The 18,295-nt window shown below is 39.4% G+C and overlaps 2 protein-coding genes across 3 annotated transcripts in view; one reads left to right on the plus strand and one right to left on the minus strand.

Annotated features, from left to right (window-relative positions):
- Positions 1–18,295, plus strand: part of FAM81A (family with sequence similarity 81 member A) — an 84,080-nt gene that overhangs the window by 49,343 nt on the left and 16,442 nt on the right. For both annotated transcript variants that reach the window (XM_025295701.3, XM_044925061.2), the window contains one exon: positions 17,046–17,175. In XM_025295701.3, the coding sequence (XP_025151486.1) occupies positions 17,046–17,175 (130 nt within the window). The remainder of the gene's footprint in view (positions 1–17,045; positions 17,176–18,295) is intronic.
- LOC112587838 (pancreatic progenitor cell differentiation and proliferation factor-like) lies at positions 10,374–11,106 on the minus strand. Its single transcript, XM_044925062.2, has one exon. It carries the CDS (start codon positions 11,082–11,084, stop codon positions 10,530–10,532), a length of 555 nt encoding a protein of 184 aa, XP_044780997.2. The 5' UTR covers positions 11,085–11,106; the 3' UTR covers positions 10,374–10,529.

Consider the following 18,295-nt stretch of genomic DNA (forward strand, 5'->3'; position numbering starts at 1 on the left):
GGTCATAGGAAGGGTGCTGTTCCAGGGACTCACTACTGAAAAAGTGCCCCATGGACCGACCAGCAGCGTCCCTGTCACAGGAGGTTAGTCAGAAATGCACAATCTCTGAAGCATTCTCGGGCCTCTTCTGCCCTCTGCTGATATTAAGAGTCAAGCATGTGTGTACTCGGGAGCTGTGGAGTTAACAGGCAATTTGAATCAGCTTGCAGTGAAAGTGAGGGTGGTCTGCAGAGAGTGGGAAGGGAGGAAAGGATCCAAGGTCTCTTTGGACCAGACAGGGCTTTAGGGGGTATTTGTGCCAACAAAACTTGAAGGACTCTGAATATCGGGCCTGTGAATTCAGGTTTGCTGGATGACATCAGTCTCATGGCAGAGGGCTCCCGGTTGCCACTCTCCTGTGAGTTCTCTCCTCATCTGGGTGAACTCCAGTCTCTGTAAGGCCCGTGGTGGCAGATGCCCCCTTGAGCGCCTTATGTCTCTCTCCGCTTGCACTGTACTTTAAGCAGGAATCACCTGCTTGTTATTCCCCGATTGGATCAGGCTCTCCTATATCTGTGCCTTTGTGCTTGCTGTTCTTATACCTGCCCTCTCCTTTCCTGACTTCTAGTCAGCCTTTAAAGTTCAGCTTAAGTTTTACCTCCTCCAGGAAGTTTTCCCAGATCCCTTTCTTCTGAACTTACCTACCACTCTCTGTGCTGTTGAGTCTCTCTGTTGCCTTGGGGCAGAGTATTTCATCTTTTTGTAACCTCAGTGCATAAAACAGTCTCTGGAAGACAGTAGATACTCAATAAATGTTTATTTGGATGAATTAAAGATTTGGAAAATCACTGTTAACTGGACTTGAAGTTTTTTTTTGTGGAGATCAGCTGAAAGGAAACCCCAGCTCTGTTATACCTCTCAGAATTGGGAGGATCTAAAGAGCTTCCGAGCTACAAGGCAAGAGTAGGAACTTCAGGAGAACTCTAGAGATTTTCCTAGTCACTTGAGTTGCAGATGAAGATTGAGTGAGGTGATATATGGAAGGGGCTTAGTGTGTACATGAGATGGAGTGAATATAGAGCAGATAGGACCTGTTATTGTCTCAGGGGCAGCTGCCATGAAATTATCCTTGTAACACTGGTTCTAATTATAAAATGGAGAAATTGTTTTGAAATACTTTCAGGAATTTTACATTTTTCCTCTGCAGTTTCTTATTAACAGCTCTACCCAGCTTGTTCCTTCTCTGTAGCAAATGCTTTTACTCTGAAACAGTCAAAATAATGTGTTGTGAACACCACATATTTTTGCTTTATTTCGTGGCTCTATTCATTTTTATTCTGGAATGCTAATGAGACTTTGATTGTTGAAACAAACTCATGTGAAATAATTCCTGGGGAAAGTTTTAACTTTCTTGCATTAATTATGTCATGGTTTTGAAAGAATATGAACTCTTTAAGTGATAGCCTTGGATTACCAGGCTGCAGCCTGCCTGCAGTCCATGGGGTCGCTAAGAGTCAGACATGACTGAGCAACTTCACTTTCACTTTTCACTTTCATGCCTTGGAGAAGGAAATGGCAACCCACTCCAGTATTCTTGCCTGGAGAATCCCAGGGACGGTGGAGCCTGGTGGGCTGCCATCTATGGGGTTGCACAGAATCGGACACGACTGAAGCGACTTAGCAGCAGCAGCAGCATTATTTCAGGTTTTAGTTTATAGTGTTCATGGATCCACTGGTGAAGTAATTGATAGGAAACAAACCCTGATACCTCCCTGGAGAGCCAACAGGAAAGGGCAAAGGATAATTCTCTACAGAAATGATAGATACCCTTACTTCACTAAGCAGAACACACCTGAACAGGACTGTCTCAGAGAGTTTCCCATTCTTCCCTAACGCAAAGCCTAGAGTCTAGCTTTTCTGTTCCTACTGGGACATTTAGTCCATTTTTTGGCTTACCATCTTTATTTTTCCAAGACTCAGTGGCTTCCTCCACTTTCCTCTTTGAGATCTGTTTGCATGGTATCAGAGTTTTAGAGGAAAAATACCTGTGTACTGAGGCAGGTGTGCAAGTTCCCTCATATTAAGTCCAGGTGCAAAGAAAAAACAGATGGAATATCATCAACCCACTCTGAGGGTTGTCTTTACACCTTGCTTAGTGTTTCCTTTTCTGTGCAAACGCTTTTAACTTTAATCAGGTCCCACTTGTTTACTTTTGTTTTTATTTCCATTACTCTAGGAGGTGGGTCATAGAGGATCTTTCTTTGATTTATGTCATCAAGTGTTCTGCCTATGTTTTCCTCTAAGAGTTTTATAGTTTCTGGTCTTACATTTAGGTCTTTAATCCATTTTGAGTTTATCTTTGTGTATTGTGTTAGGAAGTGTTCTAATTTCATTCTTTTACATGTAGTTGTCCAGTTTTCCCAGCACCATTTATTGAAGAGGCTGTCTTTGTCCCATTGTATATTCTCGCCTCCTTTGTCAAAAATAAAGTACCCATAGGTGTGTGGGCTTATTTCTGGGCTTTCTGTCTTGTTCCATTGGTCTGTATTTCTGGTTTTGTGTCAGTACCATACTGTCTTGATGACTGTAGCTTTGTAGTATAATCTAAAGTCAGGAAGCTTGATTCCTCCAGCTCCATTCTTCTTTCTCAAGACTGCTTTGGTTATTTGGGGTCTTTGGTGTTTGCATATGAATTATGAAATGTTTTTGTTCTAGTTCTGTGAAAAATGTCATTGGTAATTTGATAGGGATCGCATTGAATCTGTAGATTGTGTTTGGTAGTATAGTCATTTTCACAATATTGATTCTTCCTACCCAGGAACATGGAATATTTCTCCATCTGTTCATGTCATCTTTGATTTCTTTCATTAGTGTCTTATAATTTTCTGTGTACAGCTCTTTTGTCTCCTTAGGTAAGTTTATTCCTAGATATTTAATTCTTTTGTTGCAATGGTGAATGGGATTGATTGCTTAATTTCTCTTTCTGATTTTTCATTGTTAGTATATAGAAATGCAAGTGATTTCTGTGCATTGATTTTATATCCTGAAACTTTGTTAAGTTCACTGATTAGCTCTAGTAATTTTCTGATACTATCTTTAGGGTTTTCTATGTACAGTATCATGTCATCTGCAAATAGTGAGAGCTTTACTTCTTTTCCGATCTGGATTCCTTTTATTTCTTTGATTCCTTTTATTCCTCTGATTGCTGTAGCTAGGACTTCTAGAACTATGTTGAATAATAGTGGTGAAAGTGGACACCCTTGTCTTATTCCTGATCTTAGGGAGAATGCTTTCGGTTTTTCACCATTGAGAATAATGTTTGCTGTAGATTTATAATATATGCCCTTTACTGTATTGAGGTAGGTTCCTTCTATGTCCATTTTTTGAAGAGTTTTAATCATAAATGGGTGCTGAATTTTGTCAAAGGCTTTTTCTGCATCTATTGAGATAATCATATGGTTTTTATCTTTCAATTTGTTAATATGGTATATCACATTGATTGATTTGTGTAGATTGAAGAAACCTTGCATCCCTGAAATAAACCCAACTTGATCATGGTGAGCCTTTTGATGTGTTGCTGAATTCTGTTTTCTAAAATTTTGTTGAGGATTTTTGCATCTATGTTCATCAATGATATTGGTTTGTAGTTTTCTGTTTTTGTGTTGTCTTTGCCTGGTTTTCATATAAGGTGATGGTGGCCTCTTAGAATGAGTTTGGAAGTGTTCTTTCAGTTCAGTTCAGTTCAGTTGCTCAGTCATGTCCGACTCTTTGCGACCCCATGAATCACAGCACGCCAGGCCTCCCTGTCCATCACCATCTCCTGGAGTTCACTCAAACTCATGTCCATCGAGTCGGTGATGCCATCCAGTCATCTCATCCTCTGTCGTCCCCTTTTCTTCCTGCCCCCAATCCCTCCCAGCATCAGAGTCTTTCCTAGTGAGTCAACTCTTCGCATGAGGTGGTGAAAGTATTGGAGTTTCAGCTTCAGCATCATTCCTTCCAAAGAAATCCCAGGGCTGATCTCCTTCAGAATGGACTGGTTGGATCTCCTTGCAGTCCAAGGGACTCTCAAGAGCCTTCTCCAACACCACACTTCAAAAGCATCAATTCTTCGGTGCTCAGCCTTCTTCACAGTCCAACTCCCACATCCATTCATGACCACAGGAAAAACCATAGCCTTGACTAGACGGACCTTTGTTGGCAAAGTAATGTCTCTGCTTTTGAATATGCTATCTAGGTTGGTCATAACTTTTCTTCCAAGGAGTAAGCGTCTTTTAATTTCATGGCTGCAGTCACCATCTGCAGTGATTTTGGAGCCCAGAAAAATAAAGTCTGATACTGTTTCCACTGTTTCCCCATCTATTTGCCATGACGTGATGGGACCAGATGCCATGATCTTCGTTTTCTGAATGTTGAGCTTTAAGCCAACTTTTTCACTCTCCACTTTCACTTTCATCAAGAGGCTTTTTAGTTCCTCTTCACTTTCTGCCATAAGGGTGGTGTCATCTGCATATCTGAGGTTATTGATATTTCTCCCAGCAATCTTGATTCCAGCTTGTGCTTCTTCCAGCCCAGTGTTTCTCACGATGTACTCTGCATATAAGTAAAATAAGCAGGGTGACAATATACAGCCTTGACGTACTCCTTTTCCTATTTGGAACCAGTCTGTTTTTCCTTCCTCTGCAGTTTTTTTTTTTTTTTTTAAATTTTATTTTATTTTTAAACTTTACATAACTGTATTAGTTTTGCCAAATATTAAAATGAATCTGCCACAGGTATACATGTGTTCCCCATCCTGAACCCTCCTCCCTCCTCCCTCCCCATTCCATCCCTCGGGGTCGTCCCAGTGCACCAGCCCCAAGCATCCAGTATCGTGCATCGAACCTGGACTGGCAACTCGTTTCATACATGATATTATACATGTTTCAATGCCATTCTCCCAAATCTTCCCACCCTCTCCCTCTCTCTCAGAGTCCATAAGACTGTTCTATACATCAGTGTCTCTTTTGCTGTCTCGTACACAGGGTTATCGTTACCATCTGTCTAAATTCCATATATATGCGTTAGTATACTGTATTGGTGTTTTTCTTTCTGGCTTACTTCACTCTGTATAATAGGCTCCAGTTTCATCCACCTCATTAGAACTGATTCAAATGTATTCTTTTTAATGGCTGAATAATACTCCATTGTGTATATGTACCACAGCTTTCTTATCCATTCATCTGCTGATGGACATCTAGGTTGCTTCCATGTCCTGGCTATTATAAACAGTGCTGCGATGAACATTGGGGTACATGTGTCTCTTTCCCTTCTGGTTTCCTCAGTGTGTATGCCCAGCAGTGGGATTGCTGGATCATAAAGCAGTTCTATTTCCAGTTTTTTAAGGAATCTCCACACTGTTCTCCATAGTGGCACCAACAGTGTAAGAGGGTTCCCTTTTCTCCACACCCTCTCCAGCATTTATTACTTGTAGACTTTTGGATCGCAGCCATTCTGACTGGTGTGAAATGGTACCTCATAGTGGTTTTGATTTGCATTTCTCTGATAATGAGTGATGTTGAGCATCTTTTCATGTGTTTGTTAGCCATCTGTATGTCTTCTTTGGAGAAATGTCTATTTAGTTCTTTGGCCCATTTTTTGATTGGGTCATTGATTTTTCTGGAGTTGAGCTGTAGGAGTTGCTTGTATATTCTCGAGATTAGTTGTTTGTCAGTTGCTTCATTTGCTATTATCTTCTCCCATTCTGAAGGCTGTCTTTTCACCTTGCTAACAGTTTCCTTTGATGTGCAGAAGCTTTTAAGGTTAATTAGGTCCCATTTGTTTATTTTTGCTTTTATTTCCAATATTCTGGGAGGTGGGTCATAGAGGATCCTGCTGTGATGTATGTCGGAGAGTGTTTTGCCTATGTTCTCCTCTAGGAGTTTTATAGTTTCTGGTCTTACGTTGAGATCTTTAATCCATTTTGAGTTTATTTTTGTGTATGGTGTTAGAAAGTGTTCTAGTTTCATTCTTTTACAAGTGGTTGACCAGATTTCCCAGCACCACTTGTTACCTCTGCAGTTTTTTAAAAGAGTTTTAGAAGGATAGGCATTAGCTCTTCTCTAAATGTTGGATAGATTTCTCCTGTGAAGCCATCTGGTCCTGGGCTTCTGTTTTTTGGGAGATTTTTGATCACAGTTATCACAGTTTCAATTTCAGTGCTTATAATTGTATTGTTCATAATTTCTATTTCTTCCTGATTCAGTCTTGAAAGATTGAAGTTTTCTAAGAATCTGTCCATTTCTCCCAGGTTAATCATTTTATTGCCATATAGCTGTTCATAATAGTCTCTTATAATCCTTTGTATTTCTGCATTGTCTGTTGTAACCGCTCCTGTTTGTTGATTTGATTCTTCTCTCTTTTTTTCCTGATGAGTCTGGCTAAAGGTTTGTCGATTTTGTTTATCTTCCCAAAGAACCCACTTTTGGTTTTATTAATCTTTACTATTGTTTCTTTCATTTCTTTTTCATTTATTTCTGCTCTGATCTTTGTTTTCTTTCCTTCTACTAATTTTGTTTTTTTTGTTGTTGTTGTTCTTTTTTTCCAGTTGTTTTAGGTGTAAAGTTAGGTTGTCTAGTCAATGTTTTTCTTGTTTCTTGAGGTAGGACTTTATTACTCTAAACATCCCTCTTAGAACTGCTTTTGCTGCATCCCATAGGTTTTGAGTTGTCATGTTTTCATTGTCATTTGTTTCTAGAAATTTTTTGATTTCCCTTTTGATTTCTTCAGTAACCTGTTGGTTATCTAGCAACATATTGTTTAATCTTCATGTGTTTGTGTTTCTTACAATTTTTTCCTTGTAATTGATACCTAGTCTCATAGCATTGTGGTCAGTGAAGATGTTTGACACGATTTCAATTTTCTTAAATTTACTGAGGTTTGATTTGTGACCCAAGATGTGGTCTATCCTGGAGAATGTTCCATGTGTACTTGAGAAGAAGGTGTATTCTTCTGCATTTGGATGGATTGTCCTGAAGATATTAATGAGATCCATCTCATCTAATGTGTCATTTAAGACTTGTGTTTCCTTATTAATTTTCTGTTTTGATCTGTCCATTGGTGTGAGTGGGGTGTTAAAGTCTCCTACTATTATTGTGTTATTATTAATTTCTCTTTTTACGTCTGTTAGTATTTGTCTTATGTATTGAGGTGCTCCTATATCATGAACCCCTTTTATTAATGTTGAGTTATTTTCTAATATAGATATGTCCCAAGGCTCTCTTACAAAATGCAGTGAAAACATGGGAACAGACCAAAATTTACACAAAGGGGACAAACAAGTTGTGGAGCAATAATAAGGTTTTCTCAGGATGATATAGGACGTTTCTCTCTTTTTCTACTCCTGTCTCTCACCTCCTTTTATCTTTTTTTTTTTTTAACTTTTTATTTTGTATTGGCATATAGCTGATTAAAGGGCTTCCCCAGTGGCTCAGCATTAGAGAATCCGCCTGCAGTGTAAGAGATGCGGGTTCAATCCCTGGGTCAGGAAGGTCCCCTGGAGGAGGGCATGGTAACCCACTCCAGTATTCTTGCCTGGAGAATCCCATGGATGGAGGAGCCTGGCTACAGTCCATAGGGTCGCAGAGTTGGACATGACTGAAGTGACTGAGCACGCACATAGCCTAAATGTTGTGATAGTTTCAGGTGAACAGTGAAGGGATTCAGCCATACATATATATCATAAAACCTCTTGGTAATGCCAATATTTTGTTAGGCCATAACACCCATATTAGAAGCTTAGATTATGATACAGTAGTCCCAAGGGAGTACACCCCAAGACTGCCAGTGGGTGCCTGAAACTGGGGATAGCACTGAAGCCTCCCTGTATATATATACTATGTTTTTTCCTATATACTTATCCCTGTGAGAAAGTTTAATTTATAACTTAGGCAAAATAAGAGATTAACAATAATTAATAATAGAATAATTATAAGAGTTTACTGTAAAAAATATTGTGTGAATGTGGTCTCTCTCTCAGAATATCTTATTGTAGTGTATTTACCTTTGCAAGGTTGTGAGATTATAAAATGCCTATGTGAAGAGATGAAGTAAAATGAAGACATAGGCATTCTGTAAGTGTCATTGCTTTTTCAATGCCATATGCTACCATGTCACAAGCTGTAAGAGAAGATCTGCCTAAGCATGAAACTCAGATCATGTCTGTGGTTAGACATTTGGGACCCTGTTCTGGACTTTTAACCACCTCCTTTCCGTCACTGATCAGACAGCCAAGTGATAGAGTCTTTCTGCCACCTAACTGCCACAACCAAGAGCTGTACCGGGAAGACAGCTGCCCAAAGACCCGAAAAGGGAAATTTTGGAATGAATACATTAGCAGTTCATTGACAATATTACATCAAGATAAAACAGGACAACTGGTCGGAATTCAGTACAGGTTCTTGTTTAACTAAATCTACTGAGTCGTGCCCACAGCTACATGCGAGCCCCAAGGCTGCCTTTTATGATGTGTGTTTTTTGAAAAGAAAGGAAGGGGGCTTCCCTGGTGGTCCATTGGTTAAGAGTCTGCCTGCCAATGCAGGGGACACAGGTTTGGTCCCTGGCTCAGAAAGATCCCACATGCAGCTCAGCTCGTGTGCCACAACTACGTGCCTGCACTTTTCCATACTATTCTGTCACTTGTTTCTGCATGACAGTATACTGTGGGCCTCCTTCCAGTGTGCACATGGATCTGACTTACTTTTTAATTAAATATGGGATATTCTGTTCCATATATGTATCATAATTTAATATATTTAGCCACTCCTGTATTAATGGAAATGTGTGTTGTAGCTCTGATACTTTGACCACCTGATGCGAAGAGCTGACTCATTGGAAAAGATCCTGATGCTGGGAAAGATTGAGGGCAGGAAGAGAAGGGGAGACAGAGGATGAGATGGTTGGATTGCATCATTGACTCAATGGACATGAGTTTGAGCAAGCTCCGGGAGATGATGGACAGGGAAGCCTGGTGTGCTGCAGTCCATGGGGTTGCAGAGTCGGACATGACTGAGTGACTGAACAACAACAATGTTGTAGTGTTTGTGTTTCCAAGTGAGACAAAATATGGAAGCCAAGCTATAGCTAGTGCAAATCTGTGAGCCATGAGCTTTAGGATCATTTTGAGACCTTTTCAAGTAACTTATTTAAACATAGTCTGTTCCTTGAACTGCTTTGTGAAGATGATGAACTGGTGTGATGTAAATTTCCATCTGACATATTTCCATCCAATAAGCTGTTATTTGAACTGGAAAATAATATTTTTTTTATTTTATGGTAATTTAAAACTTCAGATTTCCCCAAATATAATTCAGATGTTTTGCTTAAAAATTTTGAGCTTAAAATTAAAAAGAGGGCTCTGTATTTGATATTGTTTTTAAGTATCATTTGTGAGTGGGGGTGATTTTGAGGACTAAATGAACTAATATTTAGTTCATGCATAAGTCCATGTTTAATTCATGCATAATATTATGCATCTCGGACAGTGCATGGTATATAGTAAATATTCCTTATAGTCATTCATTGGCAAGTATTTATTGAGCCCCTACTACAAGCAAGGCAGTGTGCTCAGCACTAGGGTTTTAGTGATAGAAAAGGCAGTTGCCCTTCTTCCTTAAATGTAGTTTATATTCCTTCTAATAGGAGAGATAGACATTAAGCCAATTATTGCAAAATAATTATTAATTTCACTTATGATTCTGGTTTATAGATTTTGGAGGAGTTTCTATAGAAATGATCATATCATCTGCATATATTGGCAGTTTAATTTCTTATTTTCTGATCCTCATATCCTTAGTCTCTCTTTTTTGTCATCTTGTACTGGGTAAAATCTTCAGTACAGTTAATTAGAAATTTAACAATGGGCATCTTTCTCTTGTTTTCAACTTTAATGAGAATACTTCCAGAGTTTTTCCATTTTTTGGATGATGATTAATCATGGATTCATCAGATTTGGGAAGTTTTCTTGCACTCCAGATTTACTAAGACTCTTTATAATTTGTACTGAGTTTTCTCAAATGTTTTTGCATCTATTCAAATCAGATTTCTCTCTTAATCTGTTAATGTAAATTTAGCAAGGTGGTTACTAATATTAAAGTACAAAGATCAGTTTCTTTACTATAAACCATTAGGAAACAACTAGAAAACATACTTAAAATGAAGGTGTTATTTAAACTAAAATCAGAGAATGTCTAATAACTAGGCATATATCTAACAAAAATTGTTCAAGACTTCTTTTTTTTTTTTTTTGCTCACTCCTGGAGTTTATTGTCCACTTGGTACAAGGCACAGGGTTATGGGGTGTGAGGAAGGCGTGTTCGTGTGGCTCGGATAGCAGAGAGTGGGATTCCCTCAACTTCGTTTTGCTGTTTTGATATTAAAAACCGAACTGCTTCCCTTGACTGTAGCCTGCTTGGTCTTGGGGAGAGGAGGGGAAGGGAGGGTACAGGGCAGGGGGAGGAAGAGGGCTCTGATGAGCCTAGCGCCTTGGAAGGAAGCCTGGCAGCTGGTGGTGGTCACTCAGGACGGGGGCCTGCAGTTGGTTTTGCCAGGCTGGCCGCTGGGCTGCTGCTTCCCCACAGCTTCCTGAGCCAGGTCACTTGTGATCGTGCTTGTGGAGGCCTGGGCAGACTCCGAGCGCTCTGGGGACTCCAGCACTGTGGCCATGAACGGGAGAGTGGACTTCCCAAAGAAGAAGCTAGCCCACCAGTGTCCCGGGTCTGCTTTGGGGAGACCCGGGTGGTGGGGATGGCTTCCCCAGGGTACTCGGCACTTCCGCAGGAGCTGTTACTGGAAGTGGAGCCCAGGCGACGCCGGTAGTAGTTGTGGGTGGCCACGAGCGAGCGGCTGGAGGGGATGGCTGCCGTGCTCTTGCTTGTGGGCTGGTGGAAACCTCGGCGGCGACCCCTTGAGGGCCTTGGCGTGAGATCATGGACAGTGGGCACGGGGGCGCTAGGCCACAGAGCCCATCTGCATAAGAAAAAGCGGGAGGCCACTCCACAAACTAGACGCAAGGGCCAAGACTTCTTGAAAATTAAAAAAAAATTGGTTAAGAAATAATAAGACAACATAAATAAATAGAAACAGGTATTATATTCAAAGGTAGGAAATCTTTAATATCTTTAAAAATATCCGTTTCATAAATGAATCTTCAGAATCAATGAAATTCCAATTAGATTCCAGAGTTTTATGGAGAAACTTGATAAGATGATCCTAATGTTTATACGTCCGAGTTAAGAGTCAGAAACATTCAAGATACTTATGAAGATAACCAAAGAGGGGAGAATTGCCCTACTAGATACCAAGACTTGCTATGAAACTGTAGTTGTTAAGATGTTATGTTGGTGGCTTAGGGATAGAGAAATTGAACGGTGGGATAGGATAGAAAGTCCAGAATTGAACCACACATGTATGGAACTTTGGTATATGTCATAGATGGCATAGCAGATCCGTGGAGAAAGGAGAGACTGTTAAGTAAATGGAGCTAGAAAATTTATTATCCATTTCAAAAATGATTCCTTTTTTCCCTATTTCATACCAGATATAAAATCACCTCCAGATGAGTAAAGGACTTAAATGCTAAACATAATACTTAAAACTTTTAATAGAAACATATAGAGAAATATCTTTTAGACCTTTTGGTAGGGGAGGATTTCTTCTTGATATAAAAGGCATTGAGAAGTTTGATTATGTTAAAATTTAAAGTGTTGCTCATCATTTTTAAATAAGAAAATGAGACGTTACAAATGGAGGAAGACATTGTACCGTAAAAAGTTATGTCGAGAATATATGTACAAGTTAAGAATAATGCAAATAATCCGATGTAACAATGGGTAAGAGACATGAACTGACATCCAAGAAGAAACACATATGGCCAATAAACATGTGAGGAGATTCAGTATCATTGGTTGATATTGAAATAAAACTTTCAAAAAGCAGCAATATATGCTTTCTTACTCCCAGTAGATTGGCATCTAAAATATCCAAAAATGCCAAGCATTAGAGAGGATGTAGGTGCCCAAGATCTCTTATCTGTTGTTAGTGGGAGTATAAACTAGTGAGGGCTGATATTACCTCTCAGTGCTGAACATCCACATACTTTGAGATCCATCAGTTTATGCCCAAGAGAAATTGTTGAACTTGTACCACAGGAGGGTATGTTCATAGCAGCATTGTTTGAAATAGCAAAGTCTTGCAATAACCCAAAGTTCCCATTAGTGGAGGTTTGGAAAATAAATTGTAACAAACAATAGAATATTATTTTGTAGTTAAAATGAGTAACTACTGTAGTGTTTAACAATATAGTTGAAGCTTAGCAATAAGTGAAAACAGTAAGTATCAAAATATTACATATGACATAATGGCTTTTGTAACAGTTGAACTCAACTAATACACACATACACATACTTTTAAGAAATATATATGTGTATATATATTAATAGATAAACAGACATGTATATGTGTGTGCAATACAGTCTTAAAAGGAGAACAAGGGAATGATGACACAGGATTTAAAGTAGGAGCAGTTATTTAAAAATAATTAACGGAATAAAGTGAGCCATGAATAAAGTGAGCCGCAGATGGTGATTGCAGCCATGAATTTAAAAGATGCTTGCTCCTTAGAAGAGAAGTTATGACCAACCTAGTCAGTGTATTAAAAAACAGAGCCATTACTTTGCCAACAAAGGTCTGTCTAGTCAAAGCTATGGGTTTTCTAGTAGTCATGTATGGATGTGAGAGTTGGACTATAAAGAAAGCTGAGTGCTGAAGAATTGATGCTTTTGAACTGTGGTGCTGGAAAAGACTCTTGAGAGTCCCTTGAACTGCGAGGAGATCCAACCAGTCCATCCTAAAGGAAATCAGTCCTGAAGTTCATTGGAAGGACTGATGCTAAAGCTGAAACTCCAGTACTTGGCCACCTGCTGCAAAGAACTGACTCATTTGAAAAGACCCTGATGCTGGGAAAGATTGAAGGCGGGAGAAGAAGGGGACTACAAAGGATGAGATGGTTGGATGGCATCACCGACTCAATGGACATGAGTTTGAGTAAACTCCGGGAGTTGCTGATGGATAGGGAGGTCTGGCATGCTGCAGTCCATGGGGTCGCAAAGAGTTGGACATGACTGAGCAACGGAACTGAACTGAAAGTGAGCCATACACGGGCCAATGATGAGTGCATATCATGAAAACAAGAATTAGAGATAAATGATAATATAGTAATTCTATAAGAGATGGGAATACCAGACGACTTTACCTGCCTCATGTGAAACCTGTATGCAGGTCAAGAAGCAACAGTTAGAACTAGACGTGGAACAATGGACTGGTTCCAAGTTGGGAAAGGAGTGCGTCAAGGCTGTATATTGTCACCCTGCTTCTTTAACTTATATGCAGAGTACATCGTGGGAAATGCCAGACTGGATGAAGCACAGCTGGAATCAAGATTGCTGGGAGAAATATCAATAACCTTAGATATGCCGATGACACCACCCTCATGGTAGAAAGCGAAAAACAACTAAAGAGCCTCTTGATGAAGGTGAATGAGGAGAGTGAACAAGCTGGCTTAAAACTCAACATTTAAAAGACAAAGATCATGGCATCTGGTCCCATCACTTCATGGCAAATAGATGGGGAAACAAAGGAAACAGTGACAGACTTGGTTTTCTTGGGCTCCAAAATTACCATGAATGGTGACTGCAGCCATGAAATTAAAAGACACTTGCTACTTGGAAGAAAAGCTTTGACCAACCTAGAGAGCATATTAAAAAGGAGAGACATTACTTTGCTGACAAAAGTCTGTCTTGTCAAAGCTATGTTTTTTTCTAGTAGTCATGTATGGATGTTAGAGTTGGACCATAAAGAAGGCTGAGCACTGAAGAATTGATGCTTTTGAACTGTGGTGTTGGAGAAGATTCTTGGGAGTCCATCAAACTGCAAGGAGATCAAACCAGTCAATCCTAAAGGAAATGAGTCCTGAATATGCATTGGCAGGGCTGATGCTTAAGCTGAAACTCCAATACTTTGGCCACCTGATGTGAAGAGCCGACTTGTTAGAAAAGACTCTGATGCTGGGAAAGATTGAGGGCTGGAGGAGAAGGGGACGACAGAGGATAAGATGGTTGGATGGCATCATGGACTCAATGGACATAAGTTTGAGCAAGCTCTAGGAGTTGGTGAAGGACAGGGAAGCCCGGCACGGGGCAGTCCATGGGGTCGCAAAGATTCAGACACAACTGAGTGACTGGACAACAACAGCAAGTAGAAAATGATAATAATAGTGGTAGTAATAGTAATAATAATAAATTTTAAGAAGTTCAGCAAAAGAAAAATGTGGGGTATCTGGAAAGTATTTAATTGCTATATCTGATCTCCAGGAAGGGTTCAGTAAGGAAGTGACTATTGTACTTAGCTTGAGAGATGTATAGTACCTAGTCAGGTGACAGGGTCAAGGAAGAAGACTTCATCCAGAGAGAACAGCCTGGGTCAAGGCCTTAGAGTGGGGAAGAAGTGAAGTAAGTTCAAAGGCTTGCAATGTAATGGTGTGGCTGAGTACAGAGGAAAAAAGGGACAGAATATATAAGATGATGCAGAGAGGTAGGTGGCTTGGGACTGCCTCTTTCTAAGCATTTTAAAGGATTTTGGTTTTATCCTAGAATAGCAGGAAATTGTACAAAGAATTTATACAGAATTTAGTTTGATTTTTCTTTGCTCACACTTTTGTTTCTTTGGGGTTAATACCTAGATTGCAAGGTACATTGAAATATATTCACGTTTCAAAATTTGGAGTATATACTGCCAAGTTGCCCTCAAGAAAACTTGTAAAATTTACTATTCCTCCTGCAATGTGTGATGTAGCTTAATTATACAAACTCCAGTGTTGGGCAGTAAACGTTTAAAATATTTCCAATATAGATGGATAGTGACATGATTGCTGCTTTGTGTCTATTTTATTATGAATGTTGAAATTTACACATGTATATATGCAGTTTTTCAGATTGTGTTTCAAAATATTAAAAATATTTTTATCAGTATTAAAATTTTTTTTATCCTAATACATTTTCTGTTATTTCCAAAGAGGATTATAGCATTTTAGTCAAATGATTAAGCTAAACAGGTTGTTCAACTTAGAGAAAATGTGAGTCATTACCAAGTAAAATCTCAAGAAGTTTGAAGTAATTGAGCTGGTAGCTTACTTTTTTCAGAGTCTATAAAAAATTAAATTTTCCAAAAATTTTCTCAGTTTGTTGTTTCTTGCATCCTACTCCTTCTCTCTGGGTGTTCTTTTCTTCTTACTGAATTCATTATTTAATGACTTTTTCAATATGAGTGTGTGGGCGATGCATTTCTTAATCTTTGTATGTCTGAAACGTCTTTATTTTGCACTTATTCTTGTATGATAGATTTGTTCCCCTCAATCCTTAGACGCTGTTTCTCCAATATCTTCTGATATTTATTGTCTTCTGGTGTCTGTTGTGTGCTATCAATCCTATAGTCAATCAAAAAATCATTTTGTCTTTGGTATTTGGTAGCTTTTAAGATTTTATCTTTATCTTGGGTTATATGAATTTCACCATAGTCTGTTTAGTTTTACTTATGCCACTTGGTATTCATTGAATCGGAGAAGGCAATGGCAACCCACTCCAGTACCCTTGCCTGGAAAATCCCATGGACGAATACTTTAAAACTCATGTCTTTCTTCAGTCTTAGAAAATCTACAGCCCCTGAAATATTGCTTCTTTGCCATTCTCTCCATTTTTTTAAAAAAATTCTTCAACCTCCCTTTGACTTATGTTAGCATCTCTTTATTTGTCCTCTATCTTTCTTCATTATTTTTTCATGTTTTGCGTCTCTGTCTGGCTTTGGTGCATTCTGAGCAGGCTCCTTGCTACTTTCTTATAATTCACTGATTTTATCTTCAATCATGTTTAGTCTAGAGTTTGTCAGGTCTACTAAGAAAATTGTAGCTTATTTTTAGGATTTCTAATTTTTTTCTCTTAACCGCTTGTTCTTTTTTTTAATCTCTACTTAAAAAAAATAGAGTTCTTGTGATGGATGTTAATCTATCTTTCATTTTTGAGTACCTAACACGTATGTATTTTAAGCTCAATTGATCTGAGGCCATAAATGTGAGTTGAAGGAAAGCTGGCAGTAGTAAGAATAGAAGTCACAGGAGTCCAGGCTCATGTAATTTACTTCTGCCTTTAGGACCATTAGGCTTGATGTCTACATATTGCTTCCCCTCCAAGATAGCGTCCTGCCCGTGTGCCCACGTCTGGGGCTTGGTGTTCGTAATGGGCTGCCCAGATTGCCTGGTCCCCCAGTGGCCCCTGCTTAGGCATGTCATGTCTACTGGAGTCCAGTAGCAAGCTGGCAGGTCCTTCTTAAAGCAGGAATGATTGTGTTGGAACAGGACGTGACTTTGCTCTCAATTCCTAGGAGGTCATTCTGTGACTCCCCTATTAGGGTTTGACAGAGGCTTCATGGCCCAGATTATCTATCACAGATACTTTGCATACCTTTAGAACTGCCAAGTCATAAGGCTCAAAGGCAGAGTACCTGGGACCAGCTGCAGAACTTTCCCGTGCTCTGGAGCACACTCAAAGCACATAGCCTTACAGGTGGTTTCGTAAAATGGGAATAGTAGTTTCAGATGTGGTAGAAGTTGCCTCCAAAATCCAGAGGCCCCGAACTTGAGAGGTAGAGGGGCACTGTAGAGTGATGGACCACATCTGGCTCACTCTGTAAGCTTTTTGCTACTGGGCTCTCACTGCATATTCAATTTTGTACTGATGAGCATTGTAAAGCCTTTGTTGTGTTAATGGTTACATCTCTAGTCTTATTGAGCAACATCCCTGTGGTTTAACTTAAAAACCATAATGTGAGCAGCTCTCTGAATTCATCCAAATCTCTGTTAAAAGGGATGATTCATAGTGTAGTTTCTCTGAGTGGGATCATGCACCTTATAGTATACAAGGAAGCTTCAGCGCATGTTTTAAAATTTTGATAAGAATTTCCTTTGTTGTTTATCTGGATAGATGTGACGCCAGCATAGCCAGACTCTCTGCCGAGCACAAAACAACCTATGAGGGCCTCCAGCACTTGAACAAAGAACAGCAAGCTGCCAAGCTTATCTTGGAAACAAAAATCAAAGACGCAGAGGGACAGGTATGACCTGTTTCAGGTAGCTTTTTTTTTAGGTAGCTTTTTGAAAGTGGGCATTTGTTCTTATCTAAGAATAACATGGGTTTAATTATTTCCTGCAGGAGAAACTAGTCAGGGCACTCAGCATAAGCATCCCTCTTCTTCCTCCTCCTTCTATTTCACTGGAGTGGCCCTTTGTAAGAATGCAACCAAAATGCCAAGATTGTCAGTACACTCCTAATTTTAAGTATTCTTTTCCCTCATTCTTCAGTCAATATGTTCCAGAAATTCTAACTTATATTTCCAAAACCATGTCTTAGACAGGTAAGTGATAAAAGTGTTGTTTTACAGGCTTTTACAGGCCACTAATCCCAATTTTGGATTCAGGAGATAGTTTATTCATAGGATTTATGGGCTGCCTCATTACATAGTTTGTATATGGGGAAAGATTAGAACAAAGCTAGAAGGTTGCTAGCTTATAAATTTCAGAGTATTCTACCTTGCAGTTCACAGGTTAATTTCTTAAAGCAAAATTCTTGGCATTTCAGTTTGTTTTTTGGCTACTTAGAAGTTTTCCTTTGCCATAATGGGGCCTGTCTTCTAGGACTTTCTCTACAATGTCTGTTTTACTTGCTGTTCTGCATTTGAAGAGAGACCACTCCAGTATTCTTGCCTGGAGAATTGCACTTCATGGTTTTATAATAATTAAGTTTTTTACAGAAACAGCTTTGGATCCTTATTGGAGGCAGCTAGGACACAAATATGTCTAATCCAATAAATTGACTAGGTACCCCCTTTTATTAGAATGAAAAAAAAAAAAGTGTTAGTCTCTCAATCATGTCTGACTTTTTGCGACCCCATGGACTGTAGCCCACCAGGCTTCTCTGTCCATGGGGATGCTGCAGGCAAGAATGTTGGAGTGGTTTGCTATGCCCGCTCCAGGGGATCTTTCTAACTCAGGGATTGAACCTGCATCTCTTACATGCCAATGCCAACAACATTGGCAGGTGGGTTCTTTACCACTAGCCCCACCTTGGAAGCCGAAAAATTATGTTTCCTGATAACTTAACCTGCATCTGGAGGTAAATCTGAGACCTAATAGGTTTTGTAAGTGATAAGAATTCCATCCTTTATGACTAGTAGC

Source organism: Bubalus bubalis, chromosome 11, assembly GCF_019923935.1.
Source record: "Bubalus bubalis isolate 160015118507 breed Murrah chromosome 11, NDDB_SH_1, whole genome shotgun sequence".
Classification (NCBI taxonomy): Eukaryota; Metazoa; Chordata; class Mammalia; order Artiodactyla; family Bovidae; genus Bubalus; species Bubalus bubalis.